The 24,206-nt window shown below is 35.9% G+C and overlaps 1 protein-coding gene across 9 annotated transcripts in view; it reads left to right on the top strand.

Annotated features, from left to right (window-relative positions):
- Positions 1–24,206, top strand: part of PDZ-GEF (PDZ domain-containing guanine nucleotide exchange factor) — an 835,430-nt gene that overhangs the window by 700,680 nt on the left and 110,544 nt on the right. For all 9 annotated transcript variants that reach the window (XM_081771896.1, XM_081771905.1, XM_081771953.1 and 6 more), the window contains one exon: positions 18,718–18,793. In XM_081771896.1, coding sequence (XP_081628022.1) covers positions 18,718–18,793 — 76 coding nt within the window. The remainder of the gene's footprint in view (positions 1–18,717; positions 18,794–24,206) is intronic.

The following is a 24,206-nucleotide window of genomic DNA, read 5'->3' as shown; positions in this document are numbered from 1 at the left end:
TTATTGAAACAAGACAAAAATGATGTATATTCATACAATATAGTAGTTCTGTTTGAGGACAGTTGGTACCATAATTAGCGAATTTATATGGAAAAAAAAAATAGATTCGAATCACAAAGCTATGATCTTGACAAAGTGCTGTACATTGGCTAAACGCTGTTCCTAGCATCATAACTAACGCTTATTACTACTAGACTACAGTATTTACTCGTCTTCGGTGCGAGCGGTCCCGGGTTCGATTCCCGGTGCGGGCATTAGATCGAAAAAGTGTAACACGCTTTTTCAGGCCAGCCACCCTGAATGAGGTTTTCCTGGGTTTCCCTCATTCACACCAGGCAAATGCCGGGGTGGTACGTAACTTATAGGTCCCAGGCTGCTTCCTTCCTTACCCAATCCTTTCTGCCTTCCCTTTGTGTTCGCCGAGGGACGTCATCCCTCAGATCGTGACGGGCTAAATGGCCTCAGATGCCGAAAGCCCAGAAATCGAAATCGTAAATCCCTACAGTAGCCTATTTACTCTAAACGCAGTAGCGGCGACATAGACTGTGCTCATCCATCCCTCAAAACTGAAGGAAAAAGTTTACGAATAGAGTTTCGTAACTAGATGAGGCCGCTATAGTTCGCTTCTCCTTCCCCTCCGCGCCTATCTAAACGCATGCGTTATCGTAGCACACAAGTTCCAACCTTTTCTGATTGTTGTTATTGTTGATTTTAGTTTAGCGTCCCTTTCAGCAGCGATGCTATATGAGACGTGGACCTACTGATTAACGTGGAATCCGAACCACATAAGCTCCCGCCGGGAATCGAAGCCGGGTCTCCCACGCCAACCAACCTTTTCTGACTCAACATGGTAGAACTCTTACCTTCGGTTTGTGGGGTCCATGGTGTGATCCTAGCCAAGAAAGGTTGTAGTTGACAACATGGTGTCCGTGGGTTTTTTCAGGGTACCTCTGTTTCCTCCCACTTTCTCATTCCAACAGTGCTTCCATCATTCATTTGTTATCGTCATCAGTCTTTCTTAGCCTAAAGGGCATAACCCGTCTCCCTGAACCTAAAGGGGCATTAAATTGAAAGATTTCATTTCATCTTTACAAAACTCCAAACTTTTTTTTTTTTTTTTTGATAATATAAATTATAATAGTGTAAGATTGTTTGTGTAAAGTAATGAATCAATGTAGTACGGTACTGAGCATTGTTGCTGCTCTTGAGGCGATAACTGGTACACTCTGCCTCAAAATTGATTTTAACTAATTATTAAATGCTTTATCATTTCTAAATTCTAAAATTTTGCGACATACCGTACCCTATGAGATTGCGCGACACTGGTTGGGAACCACTGGCCTAGCCTACCTTAACACTGCCGTACAAGCCAACTGTGAGACTGTTATTCCTGAAACATGATTTTTAACACCCTTTGAAAAAATTCTAAATAATGGAATGTGGGTAATAATTTTTGTATTCAAAGAACGAAAACTCAAATAAATCTTGGTGTTGGAAGAAGCAGGTAGCGTGAGAGATGGTTGAGAAATATTGTACAAAATTTGTTTTCTTTAGAAAGAGAAAAAGAGAGAAAAAAAGTTTTACTTGGCTTTCCGCCTGTACGATGGATTAAACTAATTGCTTTAACAGCGCTTCTTTTGGTATGAAAGCGTGTAATTAAAACGGGCATCGTCGGCAAGTCTCCCAAGGATTCTCTTTTGGAAGAAAATATGCAGAGAAAGACTGGAATAATAGCATTACAAAAGGGGATCTTTGGTTAAGGGTTGTGCATGTATTTGGTTGAAGAAGATTAAATTTTGGATGCTCTAATACTTGCTTGTAGATTTTTTTTTTCCTTAACCAGACTTTATGGATGCTGGGAAATAATGAAATATGTTGGTTCTTTGCAAAAACTACTGTTAATCTAAAATGACAATTTTATTGCTTCATGATTAATATATATGGCGTACACCGAATAACCTAATTTTTTCTAAGGTTCATTTTATAATTAGAGGTATTACTGCTAATATGTTCCGTATAACACATTACCACATAAGTTCATTATGCCTTCAGTACGTTTTTACAAGTAACATAATTAAAGCTTATTATATTATTGGTTTATGGGATTTCCCAAAGTAACGTAGGGATCCCCTATAGCCTGGCAAGTAATCTCTACGTACCTTTGGAGAATTACTCACACCCATCTTGCGGAGGTTTGAAACATACATTTTTCAATCGACAGGTATTACTTCGAGTGTCATGTTCTAAACCGCACTCTCTACGTATCGTTGTTTTAGAATTACAGCTCTCTGAAGTTCATTTTCCCACACTTTCGGCACCTTATATCGCCGAAACTATTCCTCATTGACCAAAGTTCCACATGACTTTTTTTTTTTTTTATCGGTGTCAGGAATCGGTTCCCGAAGTTTGTTCAAATAGTTTCTTATCACCCGTTATGTATATAATATACAAATAAACATTACCACCTCATTTTCCCTGAAATAAAACAGGGCCTCATATTAATATTTATCCCAGAAGACGCATTAATCTACTTTCAGGGGGAAACTCAACGTGGCTTTAGTCTGCAAAATACCGTAAAATAAACGGAAATGCAGTAGGGGCTTCCGAGCTTAATCCCCCTCCCCCGGAGTAAATGAAATATCTTGCAGGATTCTCACGTTTCCAGGAACAAGGTTAGCCAAGTCCGCTGAAACCAATTCGTAAATACGCCACTGGTTAGTATCGTGCTTTGTGATTGTTGCGAGAAACGCAAAGCAAGTTTTCTGGAGAGGTTTAACGGAATGATAGTAATATGAAGTTAAAAATGTAACCAGTAGTAACCTATATATAAATATGTAACCTAGTATGATCTTGAAGCTTTGCTGGCGTCTACTATTAATCCAATGTTCTCGGGATTGCTGCCAGAGTGAGTGTTGCTGTGCTGAGCTTTCGTTACCATACAGCGGCAACATCTTCAGAGCTATGATAATGCTCTGAAGATGTTGCCGCTGTATGGTAACGAAAGCTCAGCACAGCAACACTCACTCTGGCAGCAATTCCGAGAACATTGGATTAATGTAACCTAGTAGTTTGCATATAGAAAAGTAACTTATGTTAGTAAAATTTCAAAGTACTGTGGACCAGTTCTGAAAATAGAATTTTAGTTCATCGTTGTCTATTTATTACGATATAATGACGAACATGTAGCATTCTAAAAAAAGATAAGTTCATACTCCCTCATAGCCATATAGACGTTTTCTCATCTAAATTTTGATCGTCTAATATCCTAAGTGTTTGATCACTTCGTTCTGTACATTCAGCAATTTACATTCATGACATGATTGACAGACTGCTAGTTAAAAGGGATAAAGTATGCGCGAAGTGAGTCTGTACAAAGATTTTGGGATAGCAGGATGAATACTGGAAATTATGTATATATTGTAATTTTCATGTAGATAATATTTGAGTAATCTTCTGGGATGATTAATAATTCATCGACTTCCCTCAGCATGGGGTTGCAAGTTCCTTCGAATTCTAAATTTGATTTTACTTTCCGAATATTTGCAGGTTCTTTTTTAATGCTAAGAACAAATATATGAGCTTCGTATTGTATCGACTTGTTACAAATGAATTCATACACTATTACGTAAAATTGAGTTGATATAATATTCGAGTTCATACTCTGCCTTTCTTCCAAAAATTCCTTGCTATTATCCAACTCCCCAACTGATACTTCGTTAGATAAAGAAATGAATTTTACATTTTTAGCAACTCACATTACCATATTTAACATATTTACCATTAAATAGATGCACGGACGATGTATGCCATATTATTTCCAGATCAGTGGCGTATGTAGGATTTTGTTTCGGGGGGACTATGCACAACACGTGACTAAGCACTTATATTTTTCCATTCGGGTGCTGACAAATTTTAATGTAGTTGTGCATATAAACAAATTTATTTCGGAGGGACTTGAGCCCGATAGCCCCTCCCCTAAATACGCCACTGCTCCAGATAATTTTTAAATCATTTGAAATATGATAAAGTTACTAATCACAGTTGCATTTGTTGGAAATAAGCTTGTAGTAAGAATGGTAGGAATCAATATTTGAGTGCCAACTCTTGACACTGTTTCGTAGTTTGTTACACTGTCTGTTACATTCCCACCACCAGCTCCCTCCGTGCTTCTTCCTAATTCTATTTTGTCTTCCTTTTATTGGTATTCGCAGTTCTATCTAACCCAATCTCACGCTCCAGGAACTATATATATAATATGATATGCATGCTACGGTTGATCTGTGAATATATGTATGCAACTCTGAATTGTGTGAATAATGAAATAAAATTACATTTAACGCTGTTTGTCACAAGAAAAAAAAAAAAAAAAAAAAGAGAGAGAAAAAATTTGGTCTCCCTCATAGCTATTTTCGTGTCTGGACTCTAGAGCAACATATTAATGAAATCTTCATGACAGTGTAACATGAGTCTGTAAAGCTGAGTATGTGTTGTACGATAATGCATCCATTGAGAATCACTTACCACTAGCAGCAGCCGGTAACTACGTTATCTTGTAATGACATTACTGAGGGTTTCGTGGAATTAGTCTGATATTGTCCATTGTGGTAAAAGCTTGGTGCCTATTAGTAGTTTGAATAGAACAGAAGCTATATTGAGAACAGGAAGAGAGAGGGGGAAAGAGGTATGCATTCCAACGAGTCAATAATGGTACTTAATCATTAACAGCAGCACAGAATCTGCATTATCTGTTTCAATTATACATCATTCGGTTTTGCATTATATTGGATATGTGGTTGCAAAATGATCTTATATTAGGAATATATATACATAGTAGAAGGATGTATTAGCATTATAGTGGTATAATATGATCGTGCAAAATGACAATCGTTGTGATGCTTAGTTGTGAGTGAGAAATTCGAGTTCAGTTTCTTTAAAAATACAAACTGGAAAAGAAGTAAGTAAAAGCGTAGCTTAGGAAAAGCTGATTAGATAGATTATCCAGCATGAAAACTATCATTCAGGTGATTGTATTTTAAGTGTTTTTAAAATAGTTGCTCAAGAGTAAATGGGCTTTCAAAATGTAATAATAATATTATAGCGAAAAGCTCCCAGAAACGAGTTTCTAAACTCCCTCGGTCATATGGATCGTGAATAACGAGCATTAATATAATTTTAGTAGCATTAATGCTTAGAATAATGAGCAAAAAATTAGCAATTTATTATTCATACACATTGCTTAACTTAAGTACAGTACATATTGTGAAGTGTAAGCAAATGTAATGTTTTGATATATCTCGAAGTACCAAATCCCTTTCGAAAATCCAGGGGAGAACAATTTTCCCCCCGCTGTAAATGCCCATTTATCAGCCATTGTTAGGTAAGATCTTTTGCGTTTCTTCTGTGCCAATTTTTAATGTGCGGAGCGTGTTAAATGTCTGTATTCATGTAAGAACATATCTGCGGTGACGTTTAAAGGAATTTTGAAGGACTTTGAAGTTCTGTGTGAAAAGAGAGAGACTTTTTCGGAACAAACGTGAATAAAATTGAGCAAATAAAGTTAGCATTAGGACGCGCTGTTGTTTGGCAGTTGGTATTGATCAAGCAGTTGAAAATAATTATTGTGTATCTAACAAAATACGAAATGTAGCCTCGTTTGTTGTGGCAAGGCTGAGCGCTCTTAATTGTTGCAATTAAGGTTGAATTAGACCATTTTCGAAAGTTGTTAGAGTTACCATACGTCCCGTTTTGAAGACTTTTTTTTGTCCATGCGTCTTGGTGGCAGTGACGACGCTAGACGGGGACGGACGTTACCCGGCGACATCATCTTCCCCCGAAAGTTATTGTATTGCAGTTCAGATTATTTTCGGTATACAAAAAATTAGCCGCTCCAAAAATAAATAAATAAAATATAAAAAATAAATAACATTGCTTTTCCGCTTGCTCCCCCCACGAAATTAAAGTTGGCATCGTCACTCCGATGCTTACCGGTTTCTAGTCGTTACAATGTTTTAACTTTTTGTATATATATATATATATATATATATATATATATATATATATATATATATAAAATATACGGCCGGATTTAGCCCATGCCTAAATCCGGCCGTATATTATATGGCCGGGACCAGGGCGGCAATTTATTAAAAATATTTTTAAAAAACGATAGAACTATTGAAAATTCATACGCACCAACGACTCAATAAAATAAAGGAAAGTCATTTTTTAATGGCCGTGACTACGATAATATTGTAGCAGATTAGTCGCAGCAAATGTTGTCATAAGTCAGTTTATTATTATGGTGGTTTGATCAGTTGTCGGTGGATCTGCTGAAAAGGGCGATATTATTTATAATTATTATTATTTATAATATTATTTAATTATTTGTTCGCAGACAATCGTTCGATAATACATCAAATATGTCCTGGATTACAAGCTAGACTAAAAGAAGCAAATCCATTGATATTTTATGTGCCATGCTCTGCACATTCCCTTGATTTGGTAGGATCTGGCGTTGCAGAATGTTGTTATATCTCCAGATCTTTTTTGACTTGTTAAAAGAACTCTGTATTTTTTTCTTCTTCGACCCATTCATGAAATATTTTAGAATCATTTTTAAGTCTGACGATAAGAACATTTCTATCAAATCACTGAGCATAAGAAGATGGTCCGTAAGGAAGATGCGTGCAAAAGCTTCAACAGAGAGGCAGTTACCAAGGTTGTCAAGTGTGTGGTTCTCAGCCAAAATGAAAATGAGAAAGACAAAGACCAAAGTTAAAGATCTTTTAAGAAAGCTTGTTTCTTCTAAAACTTCTTGTATGGCACCCGTATGGGGGGACATTCTCAGTAGATTTAATTCTGTGAAAAAACTAAAGACTGTCCAGACTGTTCTTGAAACTGATGGTGAATGCATAGGAAACAGGCCTAAAAGATTAAGAAAAAGGAAGAAATTCTTTGATGAATCAGAATCATTTGGATCAGAAGAGGAAATAGAGATAGAAAGCCTAGATCATCGTCTTCAAGAAACCTTTGTTGTAGTCCTTGACAATCTTCTTTCCGAATTGAACAAGAGAATCGCAGTCTACAATGAATTTCTCAACAGATTTTCCTTCTTAACAACAGCGCCATCGAGGAATCTTCGTTTGTTGTTGAGTGCCTCCATTTAAAATTACTTTTAGCTCAAGAGAAGTCCGGAAGTGCTGAAGAAATGTCACTATCGTAACTTAACCGATTTTTCATATCGAAAAATCTTCAGGACTTTTAAGTATTTTGGTAGTGTTCTTATGTATACCAGCAACTAACTGTGCTTCAGAAAGATCATTTTCCACAGTGTCAAGAGTCAAAACCTGTTTGAGATCAACTCTTGCTCAGAAGGGACAAGCTGTTTAGCCATCTGAAATGACTTGACTGTTCAACTTGATTTTGATGACGTTATTAATGTTTTTGCCAATGTCAAAGCAAGACGTAAATAGTTTTGATACACAAAAATTTCAGAAACGTCATTTTGTAAATTTTTAGGTACAATAATATAACTTTATATTATTTAAGATTGTTTTGTCGTCTTTTACACCATATAATGTTAAATAGGTAAGTCAATTTTTGGTGATAATAAGTACACAATAACGTCTGATACATGAACTGTTAGTGTATCAGTTCCAATTAGGGTATTAACCCAAACATTCGTCATGCGAAAGAGGAAAGTGCAGTGAACCACAACACAGCCATTCGTTGGTTTCAGAAATTTCGAGCAGCTTGTAAACATTTCGAAGATCAACCAAAGTCCGGCCGCCGCAGGGTAACTGCTGTAGATTCCGGGGTCATACGGCACGCCGTTGAGAAAATTATCCACAGCACACAACAGTTGTCAGAGCAAATCGACATGTCCCAGTAGTGCATCACATTCACGACCCGCCATATAGTCCTGACCTTGCTCCTTTGGATTACTTCTTGTTTCGGTCCATGGCGCACTTCCTGAATTTACTGTGATCCGCTGGCCAGCAGCGAACTTAAATTCAATCGAGGATAAGATTTTTTAGTAATAATATACACGAAGTATCATGAAAACTGAATCTCAATTTTCTTTTATCAGAAGTCCACAAGAACTGTTTTTTTCCAAACTCTGAAAAACAGAAATTGACACACTTACACATAAAAAAAAGACCATGTTTAGAAAAAATGGAGTATACTGGGGTGATCCTACTTTGTTTATTAAAAGTGGCTTGAATATCTGAAATGTTCTTCGTACCTTTTATAATTGCGGTATTTCTACCGTCCTTGCAATTTTTTTTTTCATGGGAGTTAGCCACCTTGTTTTAAAGTGGTTAACTGTTAATATGCTGGGTAACTAACCCCGTAATATGCCTAATACGAAGTAACGAAAGTTTGAAATCTACATTACATCCAAAGGTATGCAAGGATTTGCCTTACGCGATGTAGACGGCGATTAAGCGAACAGGGAACTGTCGTTCTTCCCTGTTTCATCATCTTGGATTAAAGAGCGGTTGAGCTCTCAAGAACATAGGCGATCTGTGTTCAGCGCTATGAACTCAAGACAGCTCTTAGTGTGTGGTCGTGATAAAGGAAGTTGTATAGAGCATGAAGTTATGTTCAGTCTGTGACTGTTGATTTTTAACAGACAAATATTGGACAAGTATGTGTTGTCTCTGGAGCCAACAAGTCTATAAGTAGATGCAACCGATAATTAAATAGCATTTAAGACAGAGACATAACTAGAAGAAAACTACCCAAGTTAAAATATCTCCAATTGATAATTAAATTTGCAGTATACATTACATAATCATCTTAATAGTTCTCATCGCTTGGAAATAAAGGAAAAGCGTACAACGATGAATTCGATGTTCAACCTTTCAAATGTTTCGAAAGGTTAGAGGTGTGTATGGTGGCATATCTATGAAAGATAATTCTCGAATGTGTGTGTGAAGTGATGTATCTCCGAAATTGTGAAAATTAAGTTATCTAGTTGCGAAGAAGGTCAATACTCCTTCGCACCAATGTGTATAGAGTGGTATACGTCGCCAATTGTTACAAAGGAACTTAACCTCCGAGGTAATTGTGCAGTCATACAGAGATAAGCAAACTTTACTCACTCAAAATCAAGCTTTTGGATTCTCTCATTTTACACAATACCTGAGAATTTTCTTTCTTGGATTATTATTTTATATTTATTTATTCTTGTGCTTGCTTGCATGGAGATGAACATTTTTATAAGTTCATGGCTTCTTGAAGTAGTATGATACTTGGAACCATAGCTTAACGTGGGATCGGCAATGCATGCGCTAGCATGCGTATACAGTACTCATATATTGCCGAAGATTGAATGGGCTATTTGGAAAAGAATCGTGTCTTTTATATATAGCCTGTAAATAATGGAGTTGACCGCCCTGAAAATAGTCAGCTGATTCAATTCTATTGAGAAATCTTTGGGAAAGAAACTTCTGCTTGACCAAAAAGAGGATACCATTAATTGAGAAAGTGAACAATCTAATTCGATTGTCGCCACTCATGACAGAATCCAATTGGTCGTTTTTGTTTTTTCGTTTCTGTAGCATTTAACCTTTCGGTATTTAAGCCTAGCGTAAATAGTTATTGTGATAATATTATTGAAACACTTCTCTTAAAAGAAGAGTAGAACTTACCGAAAATATTATTGATGTTTTTATGTCCCACGCCTTTGTACTGTGCTTTGTACAGATACTGACTGCTGTTGATCAGTTACTTCTGCATGACCTCTCTTTCTGTCTCTCCCTTACACACATACAGGTTTATGTTATGCATGAAACTCTCACACATTTTATGCTTTTTGTATGAAAAGAAAGAGAATCCCACAAAGTAAATTAGTTCGTATATATTTTCATTTTGTGGTTTATCTTTGTTCATGACAGTTTGATTTCCGGAAGTCTTTGGTGCATGTAGTCTCCATAGCAACAAGATAACGTGTATGGAGACGCGCGTCAGACAGAAAATAATTGAAAATCACTGCTGCACACTACTAGTTCTACAATTTCCAAGATTTCCTCGAATTTCGTCTATCCGTTAATGTTTGAAGGAAAATTTTATTTTGACGAGATTTCAACCTAAATACATTTCACTGTCAGTACACAGAATAAAATATTTCGAATTCTTGGCAATTCAAATATACATCGTTGTCATCTATTTAGAAAGAAAGACAAAACGAACGAAAGTGAGAGTGAAATACTTCATATTTGTATAATTTTATTGTCCTTTTCCTTTTTAGGAAATTTTATTTTTAAGCTGAATTCTCTTTTCAGTAGTCTGTTCTTTACCTTTCATTGGTTTGCGTTTCTCAAGGGAATTCTATAACAAATTTAAATTGATGAGATCCTAGGTGTGCTTTGCCTGCATCTATATAGTAAACATAGATGCGTGTGTTTGTCTACCAGAAGTGCTTGCAGAGACGGGTTATCTGGATACCAGAACAAACACTGTGTTGTTTACCTATTCTAATAAGCTGCAATTAATGAAAGGTGACGCTGACAAATATGATGGGTTTTGTCATGTTTGCTAACCACTCGAGGTACATAGTGGTGGATTGCCTGCTCTATTTGTATCTGCTGGTAGAGTGATAGTGGCTCGAGATTCTATGGTCAGTTGTTTGGTATGAAGCAGCGGAAGGACGACTTTTGATATAAAATGGTGTATTTTAAACTAACTTGTAGTTAACGGAACAGAATATAAATTCGGTTTATTTCGATTTTTACCAGCATGTTTACGTTAGTTTGTTGCACGTCCTTGTGCAGCACCAAGGTTATAAAGGACCCGGTCTACTAGCTTGGGCGAAACTGGCCTTTTACACCGGATGGTCCATGAAGCATCCAATACTTTTTACAAAATAAAACAATATATCCGAACTCGCAAATGTACGATGATATGTAATGGTAATGAATAATTTTGTTTTCCAAAATCAATATGAAACAACAAACGTAAAATTTTGGAAGTTAGCTTTGATAATGTTGAGTTTAGATTTTAGCGATAACTTGTATTGTAATTTATTATGAAGATAATTTGGGCAAGGTTTTACTTAAGGGGACGTGTGAAGGGAATTTACAGGGAAAAGTACTGTAATTCTACTCAGCTTCGTTTTGGTGAATAAATACCAAACATACTATTTACAATTACCTCTGATCAAACACTTGGGATCATAAGAAATCCCGGAACACAGATTTTACCTAAAGTTTGCTTGAGAGAGATAGAAAGAATGCCATCGCGAAAAAGTAATGTAAGGCAAGATTTATAGCACTTTCTTTAAATAAAGTGTGTACACATTAGTTTTCTTCCCCAATCAATGGCGGGTATTTCAGTTGGTTTCACAGAACATATGAAATGAATTTGAAGAAGAAAATGTCACGAAAGCAGCTGTAATTAATCAGCTGATAAAACGCGTTCTTCTGTCTTAGGGAAAGATGAACTCGTCTAAATAATTTTTCAAATTCAAAATCAGAAGTAATAATATGAAACAGTAGTCATGACCACAAATTCACCACGATGATAGTATGATAGATCATTAATCAGACTGTCGCTGTACAGTCCGCAGCAAAAAACCTGCAACATGAGCATGTAAGTTTATTGTGAAATGACAATCTTTTGCTCCAAAGTAAGTGTGCAGGGGAGGACGCCAGGTTTCTCCTGACATGATTCGTGCCATTTAGACGTTATGTTGATTCCCTGGGTTGTTAGGCGTAATTTCACAATAAACTTACATGCTCATGTTGCTTTTTTTTTTTTTTTTGCTACGGACTGTACAGAGTAAGTAATTAGAACTGGAAGTAATACAGATAAAGGAAAACCCGAACGTGTTGTTCATAATTATAATATATTGTTGTGAGAGGCTGAATCGTTTACAAATAATAGCTTCTTGCTATCTGTTACCGTTTTCGTTCTACGTCTGGTTTGAATAGATTAATGGAGAAGACAGAACCTATTATCGATAGGCTGAATCAATTGCAAAAAACTACATCTCGATATCTCTTACCGTTTTGTTCTATGAAAATCAATATTGAAACTGGAAGTACTGTAGCAGTTAACTTCAACCACTGCTGGTTTTGGTAGTGTGTTCGGGATAGTCGTGATACATTGCCGTGAGACGTTGAATCGTTTTCAAGAAAACACTTCTCGCTATCTGTTATCGCTTTTATTCTGTGGTGATAAATATTGAAACTGAAAATAGCTCATTTGAACCATTTCTGGTTTAAATAGAGAGTAAATGGGAAAATGGGACCTGTTCTTGGGATACTGAATTGATTGCAAAGAACCGCATCTCTATCTCTTAACCGTTTTTGCTCTGATACCTGTCGACAGACGGACGGACAAAGCCGCTTTATAAGACTTCCGACACTTAATTACCTTATTTCTCGGGGTTAAAGTTGATCAGTAGTATTGCTTGGATTGAGTGCACCCCATGTTCAAAGAAACTGTTCTTGAAACATGTATGCGTTCTTTGAGGCTTTTCAGTGAGATCTATTGCTTGGATCAGTCGGTCAAGTATAGAGGTGAATTCACCTCTAATCTAAAATTCAAAGCAATCAAAAGCTCTTTCGTCCATTTCCGTGCTCGATAAGTAGTAATATTCGAATATGTCACAGGAGGAGGACCGGATGGAAGACAAATGAATAGTATCATTAATAGTGGCGTCTCGGAATCCTCATCCTTATACAGCAGCACTTAATCCTGATGTAACAACATTGGATAAATGTCTCCGATACGATGCACAATGCTAGCAGACGACCCACTAACTGAAGCACAAATACAGTAAGTTGATAGTTAATGTTTGTAAGAGTCTCTACTAGGGCACATGTACACTCCGTAACAATCAGTCGACTTAGATCTGTCCGTGCTCACAATACGTGATAGACTATAATGTTGGGAATTGCGTGATACTGCTTCGTATGAAAATGTCATACACTGTTATCGAAGTATTGATATTAATAAGTTCAGAAGTATTGATATTAATAATTTAAACAGAGGGATAAATACAGGTTAAGAGTACTTGAAAACATTGAGACCAAAACGAGACGGGATAATGGAAATGGAACGAAACGTGGAATTGCAAAATACATACATATATATATACATATATATATATATATATATATATATATATATATATATATATATATATATATATATATATATATATATATATATATATATATATATATATATATATATATAAATAATTCGAATAATTAGGTAGCTAGTTAGATAATTCAAATACAGTTAGCCTTTCCAAGCTATTTGAAATCGAATGTAGACTCCAGAGACACCCTATCTTATTTAGTATTCCTATGTAAAATATTTTGATGTACTTTAAGATTGGATTTTTAGGAACTCCTTCTTCTCATTACTGATTCGGTGTTTAGTATTAGAATCTCACATATTTTAATCAGATTTTAAGTTTTCCTCAAGTGACAGTAGTGAAATAACTTCAGAGATAGCAACAGTTAACGTTATAAAGACAAAGAGAGAAACACATCGAGCATTTTGGAAGAATGCCAGAGTAGAAATGGCTACGTTTTAAAATGAAAGAAAGAAAGAAAATGATGGCATGAATGAAATTCGGAAAGCCTTAAGGGAGGTTTCAAGATTGAATGCCTGTGAACAATTGGGGATTTTTTTTTAAATATTTTTTTCCTCTGGAAGTACGGTAAAAAAAAAATCACCTTTTTCTGTTGGTTGGAGTTTTAGGCCCGAGAGCAGTTGAGGAAGTTGCACTCATTTGTTTTCTGACGGAAGTTTGGAGAAATTAAAATCCTCTTATCACGTACTCGGGAATACGAGAGAAGATGACATATGGACGCACAGTTTTAATTCATTTGGTAATTTAAACCCGTTTTCTTTAATCTATTTCAAATAGAATCATATTGTTATCCTTGTGTGTGCGTATTAAAATGATTTTACTTTTCGGTGTTGCGATTAATGATACAAATCGGTGAGAGTTGCTGATTATGATACAACAGTTTAAAAAGTAACTCGTATGTTAAAATAAGTAAGAATTTCGAAAACTTATGCAAAACTATGAATATGAAAGTGAACAGCAAAACTGATGTAAATGGAGTAGCGGAGAGATCGATTTGTTTATGTAAAAGGTTTACAAAAGAAAGTGAAAATGTTTCAGTATCATGAAGAAGAAATACATTAATTGATCCAAGAGGGCTGTAGTTATAGGGGATGTACAGAATATTATTCCGTCTTGAACTTCAGATTTACACTGGATAAAATGTCACTTGATCGTTTTCTTCGTGATGAAGGTGTGTTGTTTCGGGTTCAATTCATGATGGGGGTACTTATCCTTGATATAAACCCGATAAGTGGTTCAGGATCCTTCTTTAAACAGTAGATGCCGTGTCATATAACCTCGGTGCCGAAGCTGAAGATGGACGTTGAACTGGGTGTCCCGACAAAACGTACCAGCGACAAAACGTACCACTTGAATTTTCGCGACAAAACGTACCACTTTTGACGACCTGTCATAAATGACAACCTGTCATGGATTAATTAAAGCATTTCTGATATTTATTCCACGACAAAACGTACCACTTATATAAATTACAACCTGTCTTGGACTAATTAAAATATTTCGGATATTTAATCCGCGACAAAACGTACCACTTCAAGCTTTTTTTTTTTTTTCAGCGTGTTCACAGATTATTCTCCAGATCGAACAAACTTCTCTTTAAGGTTCTATACGTGATAAACGTAACATTAAACACGTTTATCAGCGAGTAAGAGAACACGAGTCTTCCAAAATACATTAGACCAATGTGGGTGCTTACATATCTAACAAAAGAGAACATAATGTTAAGAAACTACTTCCTCATGAACAGGTAAAACAACGGCAGTATAAGGTTGACAAGAACAGACAGGTAATGTATCGAGTTGTCAAAGTGTAGAAACTCTTTGGTAACAGAGGGCTCATTTACAGAGGAAATGTAGCAACCTATAAACTGAAAGACACAGCTATAGATTATAGAAACTTTTTGGGTATTATTCCTTTCTTAAGCAAATTTGATCTTCCGCTTAAGAGTAATTTAGATAAGGTCACCGAGAAGAGTCATATACGAGGAAGTAAGCAGGATAGTTGTCGCATAACTTTTACTAAACACGGTGAATTTTGTTTTGAATGCTATCAACACAGTTATCAGAGAAGATATTTCGAAGGAAGTCTCTCAAGCTTCAATATTTTCTGTTCTATTAGACACTACTCAAGATATAGTAGTTTCAGGACAGTGCTCTGTTGTTTTACGGTATGTTCTTAAAATGGTTGTTAAACAAAGTATTGTTGTCATTGTAAAATGCATATCTACCACAGGCCAGTGTCCTTGCGGTTTACTGCAGGAAATTTTGCAGAAGTTGAACCTTGATATTAAGAAGTGTATTGAAAATTCAACCGATGGCTCAAGTAACATGGAAGGACAATATTCGGATTTTTTCAATTCACCTATGATCCAGCTACACTGTGATTCAGTTGATTTTGAGTTTAACGGACCTTTTAGCAGTGAGGCTATATGAGACGGGACATACTGATTTACGGGAAATCCGAAGCACATGAATTTCTGCCAGGAATCGAACCCAGGTCTCCCACGACAAAGGCGCATACGCTAACTGCTTAACCACTAAGAAACTCAGTTACACGTGTGGTGTTACGCTCATATACTCAATCATGTCATATGTGATCTGACAAAAACTTGCATTGATTCTGTGTCATTGTTCTGCTGAATGACTGTGCAATATTTATGCGTGAGTTTTATCAGCGAATGGACATTTAGAAGATCAAATGTTAACAAAGGCGTCTTACAGTTATTGCGGAAACAACATGGTAGAAAACACACTGTTTTTCAGAAAAAAAAGTTTGGTCATTTTTCGAACTCAGAAAGTGCTTTGTATATAGAGTTGACCATAATAATTAAGAAAATTGCTTCTACAGAAAATATCAAACCAAAGGCTAGGTGTAAAGCGGAAGGATATATAAAAGATCTTCTCAAGTTCAAAACAACTCGGACAGCACAAATGTTCCTTAAGATATTTCAAGTGACGACCTCTGTCAACCTATCTGCAAATAGAGGGTGGTGCTAGTGTAGTCCTATCGGATGGTGCAGACTACTCTGTTCCAAGTGAAAGAGTAGAGAGATGATTTTGAATCCGTTAAGAATGCAGCATTAAGCTTTGCAGAATGGACCAATAACAAATTTGAAGACTTAGAACGTGATTTCTTTCTTTTTTTTTCTATTGACCTGTCGACAATTCGCCTTCAGAGATGGACAAAAATTTTCTTGTAAATATGAAGATGAAGCTGCTTCTATCCAATGACCAGGAATTGCATCGAAGCATTCAATACAATATTGGACATGGTAGTTTCGAGTATTTCTTCAAGATTCAAGAAGCAATGTACTTTATGGATTATTTGGACCCTAGCCACTTCAACCAAGTAACAGAACTTCCAGACGTGCCTTTCGATAAACTTACATATTTTCTGAAAAACTTCAGTAAAGAAGTTCCCAAGGATACTATAAATGTATTCTCTTGGACTTTTGAAGGACGTGGATATCCTTGAAAGTCGGTCTTGATGACGAGCACAACGGAGAAAAAATTACTGTCCTGATGGTGCAGGATAAAATACATTTGTTTACAAGGAAAGCGAATGCAAAACGTGTTGCAAAATTGTCCAATGAGCTGCTTTTTAATTTTGCAGAATTGTAAATTTAGCAGTAATACTTTTCCAAGTTTCCAGCATACAAATTTTTATTGACTTTGCCCGTAACTCAGGTAAGATGTAAAAGATTTTTTTCAAAACTTAAATAAACTGAAATACATTAAAAATAGGATAACGAGTACCATGTCTCAGGAACATTTGAAAACATTTATGTTGATGTCTATTGAAAAAGATTTATTAATAAATATTTCGAATACAAAAGTGATAGATACAGTAGCTTCAAAAACTAATACACTAAAACATCTGCTAATTTTGTAATATAGTATACGTTCTCCTTGAACTTCATATAATATTTTGAACAATTCAGAATAATATACTGATGAAAGAATATCAGGTTTTAATTGTCAATTCTTAAACTATTGACTTACTGTAGAAAGAAAACTGCAATTGATTTGTGACATTGAGATGCTGGTGGCCCTTGTGGGAGAAAGCGCCCGCGTCCCTCTAATAATGCCTATCCCTCTCTGGTCCAAAGCCTGGGTAAAGTGGGATGAAAATCAGCAAATATTCAAATATTGCATATGCAAGATTCTTGCTGGTCTTGGTCTGGCGAGAATCTTCCAGGTATTGTCTTGGTGTTGCGAGAATCTTGCAGGCATGGTCTTAGTCTTAGTCTTGGTCTTGCATAGCTGCTTTTCTCACTAGCAATCTGTTCAACTTTTAACCTTATTTTGGCTGGTGTGTATATACTTATATACCGTCCTATCAAGTGGTACGTTTTGTCGCCTGTCATTATTTGATGACTGATTAGAAGACTCTTCACAAGTAGCCCTCCAGGCAAGTGGTACGTTTTGTCGCTTGTCATTATTTGAAGTGTTTTTAGAAAACCTTTCACAAGCATCCCTCAGGGTAAGTGGTACGTTTTGTCGGTGGTACGTTTTGTCGCTAGTACGTTTTGTCGCGTATTCGTTGAACTGCAGTCAGCCAATGAACGTGCAATGCTGGTGTAATATTCATTATTATTAATACCACCATAAGTCGTTATATACCACCAACAGCGCCTCGCATGCAATGGTATGCACAGTACACGTAGTTTCAGGTTAAGGTGAGTTTAAAAGAATGCGTACCACCAATAGATAACAGCACATTTTCCCTATCTTTCTAATGTATATCTTGTAGGGAGTGACAATATTCGCAACAGTTCAGTCAATTCAAGAGATGAATACTCAAACTTTGTCCAAAGGCAAACTGAATTAATAGAGAATGATTGTTGTTTTTTTCATTACTAAAAGAATTCGTTATTGGAAGCATAAAGAGGTAAGCATTTTCAATAGTGAATAAAGCAAAATAATTAGGAAGTGCACGGATTTTTTTTTCTGATTATTTATTCAACTTGTCTTTGGAAAAAAAGTTTCAATTCAATATTCATCTCTTAAATTTGATTAAATTATTTTGAATAATGTCATATCGTACAAAATACATGGGAAAGATGATGGAAATATGCTGCCACTTGTTGGTCATAGTCGAGTCTTCACAGTGTCCTGTGGAAGTTGAAGTAATATAGAGTTTTTCCTTGTTTTTCTTTTCTTTTTGTTAGGTGCTGTAGATAAGGGTTTGAAGTTTTGTAACATTGTTAGGAATAACAGGTGATGTGTGTCTTGGTGCTGAGGAAAAAGTGTAATATTAACCCCTATAAATATAAGTAAAAATTGAATCTTTAGTTAACGAAATGGTCAGGATAGTACTCCTGATAAGGAATGATTCTCCTTAAAGAATAATTGAAAATTTTTTGTACAAATTATATATTTCCCTGATACGTAACTGACAAAGAATTGTAAACATTGAGGTGTTGAAACTGTAAACATCGCAATGATAACATTGAATTACTCTCTTGCAGTACATAATATGTTCTAATAGAAGTAACATGTATTTTGTTTCAAGTTTATCTGTATAATATGTTTACATTTTGTATCACCTCACTTGTGAGTAAAGCTATGACTAACACCACATTGTCTTTTTATCTTTTCCAGCTTCGGGAAGCGAACGGGAGGCAGCGCTCGCAGGCCTAATGAGTGCTTTGTTCTCGAACCGTCCGAGATGATTGTTGTAAGTACAATTTCGCCTTTTTATTTATAATTTTCATGTAATTGATAAATAAATGAATGAAATACATTAGTGTAGTAAAAGTTAAGTTTACTATTGTTCAATGCTGAAAAAAGAATTAGTAAAGCTACGAAATTGTTGGCCAATTCAAATATGAGGCTAACTTAACAGATTTCGGTGTAGTGTTCTAGTAAAAAGCGAGTTCATTACAACAATATAGTGTCAGGATTCAACAAATCCGTTGTTTATAAAACTAAATCAGCTTGATTCATTCAGTGTTCAAAAAAGAAGGTAAATTCCCCTAGAGAAACTACTCATTTACCGTACCGTGTATACATTGCTCGCCATTTAAAATACAACACTAAGAAGACATCGTAGGGAGTCTACATTTGCAGAATATGTAGAACACGGAAAGGATAATGGTTAGCACGACAGCACCGTGGAGCAGTGTAGGCGCCAGGTATGCCATCTAGTGAGAGCAGATGGAGATCGGTTAGGGAATCACAATTATTAAATGGTGGACTAAGGTTATTGTGTGCATATGGTCACAAGATTCCAGCAGGTTTCAACCTTTGATAGCGGACGAATATTAGCATGTCGCGAATGTTTATTCTTGCGCGACATTGATGCCCTTACGAAAAGGAATGCGATCACACTGCAGTCCGTATAGACTCGGATGACTCCATGAAAGCCCTACGCATCAACACGGAGGATCGCAATACTGCGCCATACAACAGGCTGCGAGTTCAGACGGCTTGTGCGTATTGCTGTGACAGATGGAACACACACATTCCGCACGTTGACGCAAGCACTGACGCTGTTTGTGTTGTACAGTGTCCAGTACCCTACGAACAATTCTACGTTGCCTGGCAAGTCGGGACATTGTGTCCATTGCTCCGGCTTTCACTGGCTGCAGCTAGGTCAGTTGCAGGCTACAGTGGTGTCATGCATGGAGAGACGAATGACAGGACATCCTCTTTCAGACGAATCTCGCTTCTGTCTGCAGCATAATGATGGCCGCATTGTCTGGACAATTATTATTTCAATAATGAATTATTCGAATTTTGACAGCACTAGTATATACCAACGTTTTTGTTTTTGTCTTAGATACACAGAGTTAAATTTACATAGAAATTTATTAATTTTCTATCGCATTTTCGGATGATATTTATTTTGTTGTTTGTCGTGGAAATGAAATTTAGAAAAAAAATGTGTATTATACAAAGAAGTATGACAAAAGCAAAGGAAAAATGATTCTTTTTTTTTTTCTCAACAAATAACTTTAACATTCTGTACGTTGTCTCAGATAGTAACTGCTTTTGAATGTCTCCATTTGGAGCGTTTTTGTTAAGTGCTCCATTGAAAATGACGTCATGAAACGAGGAATTGGAATTATACAGTTCATGAAATATCCAAAATAAAAATACATCATCATTGCAAAATTTCCGCAGCTGATAAGGAAACGTGAAGCATTGAAGTGTGGCGAGTGTTATTCAGTCAAAAGCAGCATGAACGTAAAGTGGAAGAGGAAAGTGAAAGCACTGTAACAACATAATTCGGAAAGATGAAGAAAGTGCGTGGATAAAGATTCAAGTAGAACGGACTTAGTGTATAAATGTATTTTTAGGGATTTCGTATGATCTTTTCGCCAAAATAGAAGAAATGGCATCATCCGTCCCATATGGCGGGCATCGACAAAGATTGACGTGCTGACGGTGTACAACGCCTTCCACACGCGCGGCAGAAGGTGATATACCTGTAGATGGAGGCGATTACACTGAAAGAATGTAACAGGTGGCGTTCCATTCCTGCGGTCCTCTCCCTGAATTCAAAGTGAATCAGAAATTTCAGACATACAACATTTCCTAAATTAATTCTCAATATTTTATTTTTATTTCCAACTTTAGTTGTGGAAATACCTGTAATATAATACCGTACTAAGCGACCAGTAAAATAAATTCATTTTTCTTTCGCTGAAAACTATTCCCTGAGTAGCGGGATGATACCATGCAAATCAGTCTGTGGGCGACTCCTTTACACTTCTTTTTCCGGAGCTGACCCTTATGTCCCAAATGACCATATATATGATAAGGGGTACAAACTCTACCCTTTCTGCGAAAAATCCTGTGAACATCCATGGTCTCACCTACACGTTGGATGGTGTTTTTTGTAATCTCGACTCAGAATGCTTCTTTAATGTATAGTAAAATGTGATCTCGTTGGTGATATGGTATTTCGTTCTTCGAGCTCTTCGAATAGCTGGATAGTAAGCGAGGCAAAAAGAATGTAATAGTGAGTAGAATGTAGAATCCTACAAGTTTATTATTAATATCATACAGTCGGACTTAATAGATTGTAATGTTAGTCCATCCGTCCGTTACTCCACGCGATAACTTGAATGAAAACGAGCAGTACAAAGCCTCGGGCGATTATCTGTACCGATTTCGTGAATGGAGTAAATACGTTAACATCCTCATGGGCAGCGGCGACTTTAATTTACTATATATCGTTTAAATTCCTGTCAGTCTCTAGCTTGTATGCAATCTGTAATACAGCAGCAAAGCATTGCTTTTTGCGTATGATAAAAGATGGCTTACCTTACTACAAAAAGTACAATAGCCTTTATTTTGCATGAGCACGTTTCCGCTCTTTACCATATTGAAACTCATATCCTGATTTTTTTTTTTTTTTTTTTACCTTGTCGGACAAATCTTCGTAGGTGTGTGTGTATGTATGTGTGTGTGCGCGCGCGCAAGAGAGAGAGAGAGAGAGAGAATACTGTAGATTACTTGTCGCTTGCGTCTTAAACGGCTTGTTTTTTTTGTGTAGAACAACTTTCATAAAATTGTATAAACTCTTTAGCAGTAACGCTCGCCTACCGTGCTTCTTGTCTCAAGTTTGATTCTTCATGTTTGCTCGCAAGACTTCACAGAACTAAGTTTATTTCTTTTTCGAACATAACAGATTTATAACTATTGACAGAAACAAACATTTGTTGGCACTACAATTAAATGTGAAGAAAAGTATAATTTTTACAGGTATATTTGGAAGTTTTCTAGCAAATTTATTAATCCTTACCCTATATTGTGGGTTGTTATAGAGGAGTTTGTCTAGCTTTTGTTACTGTTTTTTTTTTTTCTTGTTTTTTCTTTTAACGAGAGTTTCGCTGGATTCATTCGTGTAAAACTTTCATCCGGTAATAGCATTCGCTAATACGATCCCGGGCACTGGCGCACGTTTTCTTGTCGTTTATTACATCCGGAAAATGTGTGTGTGTGTGTTTGTGTGTATATATATGTCGAGGACCCAAAATGTAGGTTTTCTGGGAAGTAGAGGCGAGAGAGCCTTCAAAATGACGGTGTCTGGAAGAATCGATAACAGCTGACGGCCTCGACCTGGGAACAACAACAAGTCCTTGAGCTGAGATGAAATTCCGGCAACTACTAACGTCCCCGTGGGGCCACTTAATTGTAATGCACAATTCTATTACTCTGCTCTTAGAACCACGTCTTACTTCATTAAGCATGCGCGGTCTTCAGTTCTATAAAAGAAACGTCTCCAGGCCCATTCTATAAATCATTTTCTGTGTGTGATCTCCCAAATCCTTGAACGAATTTGAATATTTCTGAAATTCCAATTAAAATTTTCTCGAAACTGGTATAAAAATATATTCAGCTTCAACTTATTGAATGGCGATAGATTTTGTATCTCAGATCACAAATCACCAGAACTGTCACTCAGTCTTGAGAATTTGTTCTAAACTGGAAAAAGAAAAAAAATATTTAATTTCTTCTATTTATATTCAATAAATTAAATATTATCCAAAGGTGATGTTCCCGTTTTATTTGAGAGTGAGGGAGAAAAAGAACTTCTTACTTTATAATGAAAAAGAACAAGAAATATTCATTTATAGCAGTTACGTATATAAAAGGTAGATTACTAAAGCGGTCATTTGGTTAGATTTCTTGTGTGAAGTAACATTAAGAAAAAATATTTTAAAAATATTTGTAAAAAACATGCTTTCTTTTTAAAAAAAAAAACATAAGACAAATTGTACAGAAAGTAAATATATTTCCAATAAACTTACTTTTAAAATTTTCTATTTATGCACGACTAAAAAGAAATGCATGAGGAGCGTTCTCATATACAATCACTTGTTTTACATCAGAGTTGAAGAAAAAGTAAGTTGATTGTGTGTGTATAAGAGCACTTTTCTTTTTAGTCATGCATAAATATATTTTTTTTTAAAAAGTAGCTTTCTTGAAAACAATAGTATTTACTTTTTAGTGCGATTTTTTATTTTTTCAAAGAAAGTACATTTTTAAAAATATTTTTATTTTTTCAAATATGTTGTAAAAGAATTGCGAAAATCTGAAATTTTGTTCGGGCTTGGGAATGTTAACTCCTGTGTACTAGATAATCCCGCTGTGACTCTAGAGTGAAGCTGGTTGCATACGGAGAAGGTTGAGTTCGGTTCTTGGGTTGCCATCGAACTGTCTCGCCGCAAAATTGCATTATTATATAACGTCGGAAAATGAGTAAATTAGGGTTGCAAGATTTTAGGACACGGTTGAATCATTGTAGAAAAGCATATAATATGTTTTATCAGGTGTTTAGCAAAAATAATCTAACATGAAATAGCATTAGTGCTAGTGCTTCTAAAATTATTCGCATAGGTACTGTAAGTGCATGTGACGAAGTTTAAGGAAACACCGAAAATTCAGATGTATTTTTATATTTTCCGTTGTTTCAGATTTTATTTTAACACGTGGTAACAATATTTTTAATATTCTACAGTTGTTAGGGTCTACAGTGCAAGCCAACGACAGTTCATTTCTATCTTATTTCGTTAAGGGTCTTCCATACTTTTTATGCAACTTTGATAAATATGACAAGACAAAGAAATTTGTGTTTCCCGCAGCTCTTGTGGCTAGCGCATGCAAAAGCGTTGAACTCATTAAGATAGTTCAGATTTCACCTTAATTACAAGTCCACGTGTCATGGCGCCTCGGTGATAGGAACGCTAAATTTCAACAAACAAAACAAACGACACATACATAGTGGTCTGAATACTCAAAATTCAATCAACAAGCGAAAAGGTCCAATGTAATAACAAAACAAGAAAAGAAGTGTTAGATTATCGATCGCAGTTCAACACCGAAAAATTGAAAATCATTGAAAGCTTAACCAATTGTACTTTAGAGATTATCAATAATAGTAACTGTTTGAAACAGTGCTAAATCAATCTTTCATTTGCCTACATCCTCAAGACAACTATTAAATTATTCTGGTAAGATTAAAACATAAAACTACAAACTGTACCATCCAATCTTTTATGCTTCCTTTTGAATTTAATTTAATTTTTAATTAGCCTCCGACTAGCTGGGGATTTCGCCCCAGACCCCTAAATTTACTT

This window comes from Thermobia domestica, chromosome 1 (genome assembly GCF_964235325.1).
Source record: "Thermobia domestica chromosome 1, izTheDome1.hap1.1, whole genome shotgun sequence".
Lineage (NCBI taxonomy): Eukaryota > Metazoa > Arthropoda > Insecta > Zygentoma > Lepismatidae > Thermobia > Thermobia domestica.
The sequence above is the reverse complement of the archived record's forward strand: the minus strand, read 5'-3'. Positions and strand labels throughout refer to the sequence as shown.